The 253-nt window shown below is 75.1% G+C and overlaps 1 protein-coding gene across 1 annotated transcript in view; it reads left to right on the forward strand.

Moving 5' to 3' along the window:
* HSF5 (heat shock transcription factor 5) overlaps positions 1-253 on the forward strand; it is a 38,666-nt gene continuing 38,413 nt past the window's right edge. Inside the window, exon 1 of the mRNA XM_029928307.1 lies at positions 1-253. This exon is cut by the window's right edge and continues 347 nt beyond it. Coding sequence (XP_029784167.1) covers positions 48-253 — 206 coding nt within the window. The 5' untranslated portion in view covers positions 1-47.

A 253-nucleotide genomic window follows, 5' to 3' on the forward strand; every position in this document is an offset into this window, starting at 1 on the left:
GGAGAGCCCGGCTCGGTGGGGCGAGGCTCAGTGCCCGGGCGGGGGCGATGGAGGAGGCTCTGCTCTCCACCCCGATCAACCCCAACAACTTTCCCGCCAAGCTGTGGCGGCTGGTGAACAGTCCCCGGTACCGCTCCATCCGCTGGGACGGCCGTGGCGAGGGGCTGCTCATCGACCAGCCGCTCTTCGAGGCCGAACTGCTCAGCCCGCCCGGGGCGGGGGCCGGGGGCGGCGGCGGCGGCGGCGGGAGCGG

This window comes from Suricata suricatta, chromosome 17 (assembly GCF_006229205.1).
Source record: "Suricata suricatta isolate VVHF042 chromosome 17, meerkat_22Aug2017_6uvM2_HiC, whole genome shotgun sequence".
In the NCBI taxonomy this organism is placed as follows: Eukaryota; Metazoa; Chordata; class Mammalia; order Carnivora; family Herpestidae; genus Suricata; species Suricata suricatta.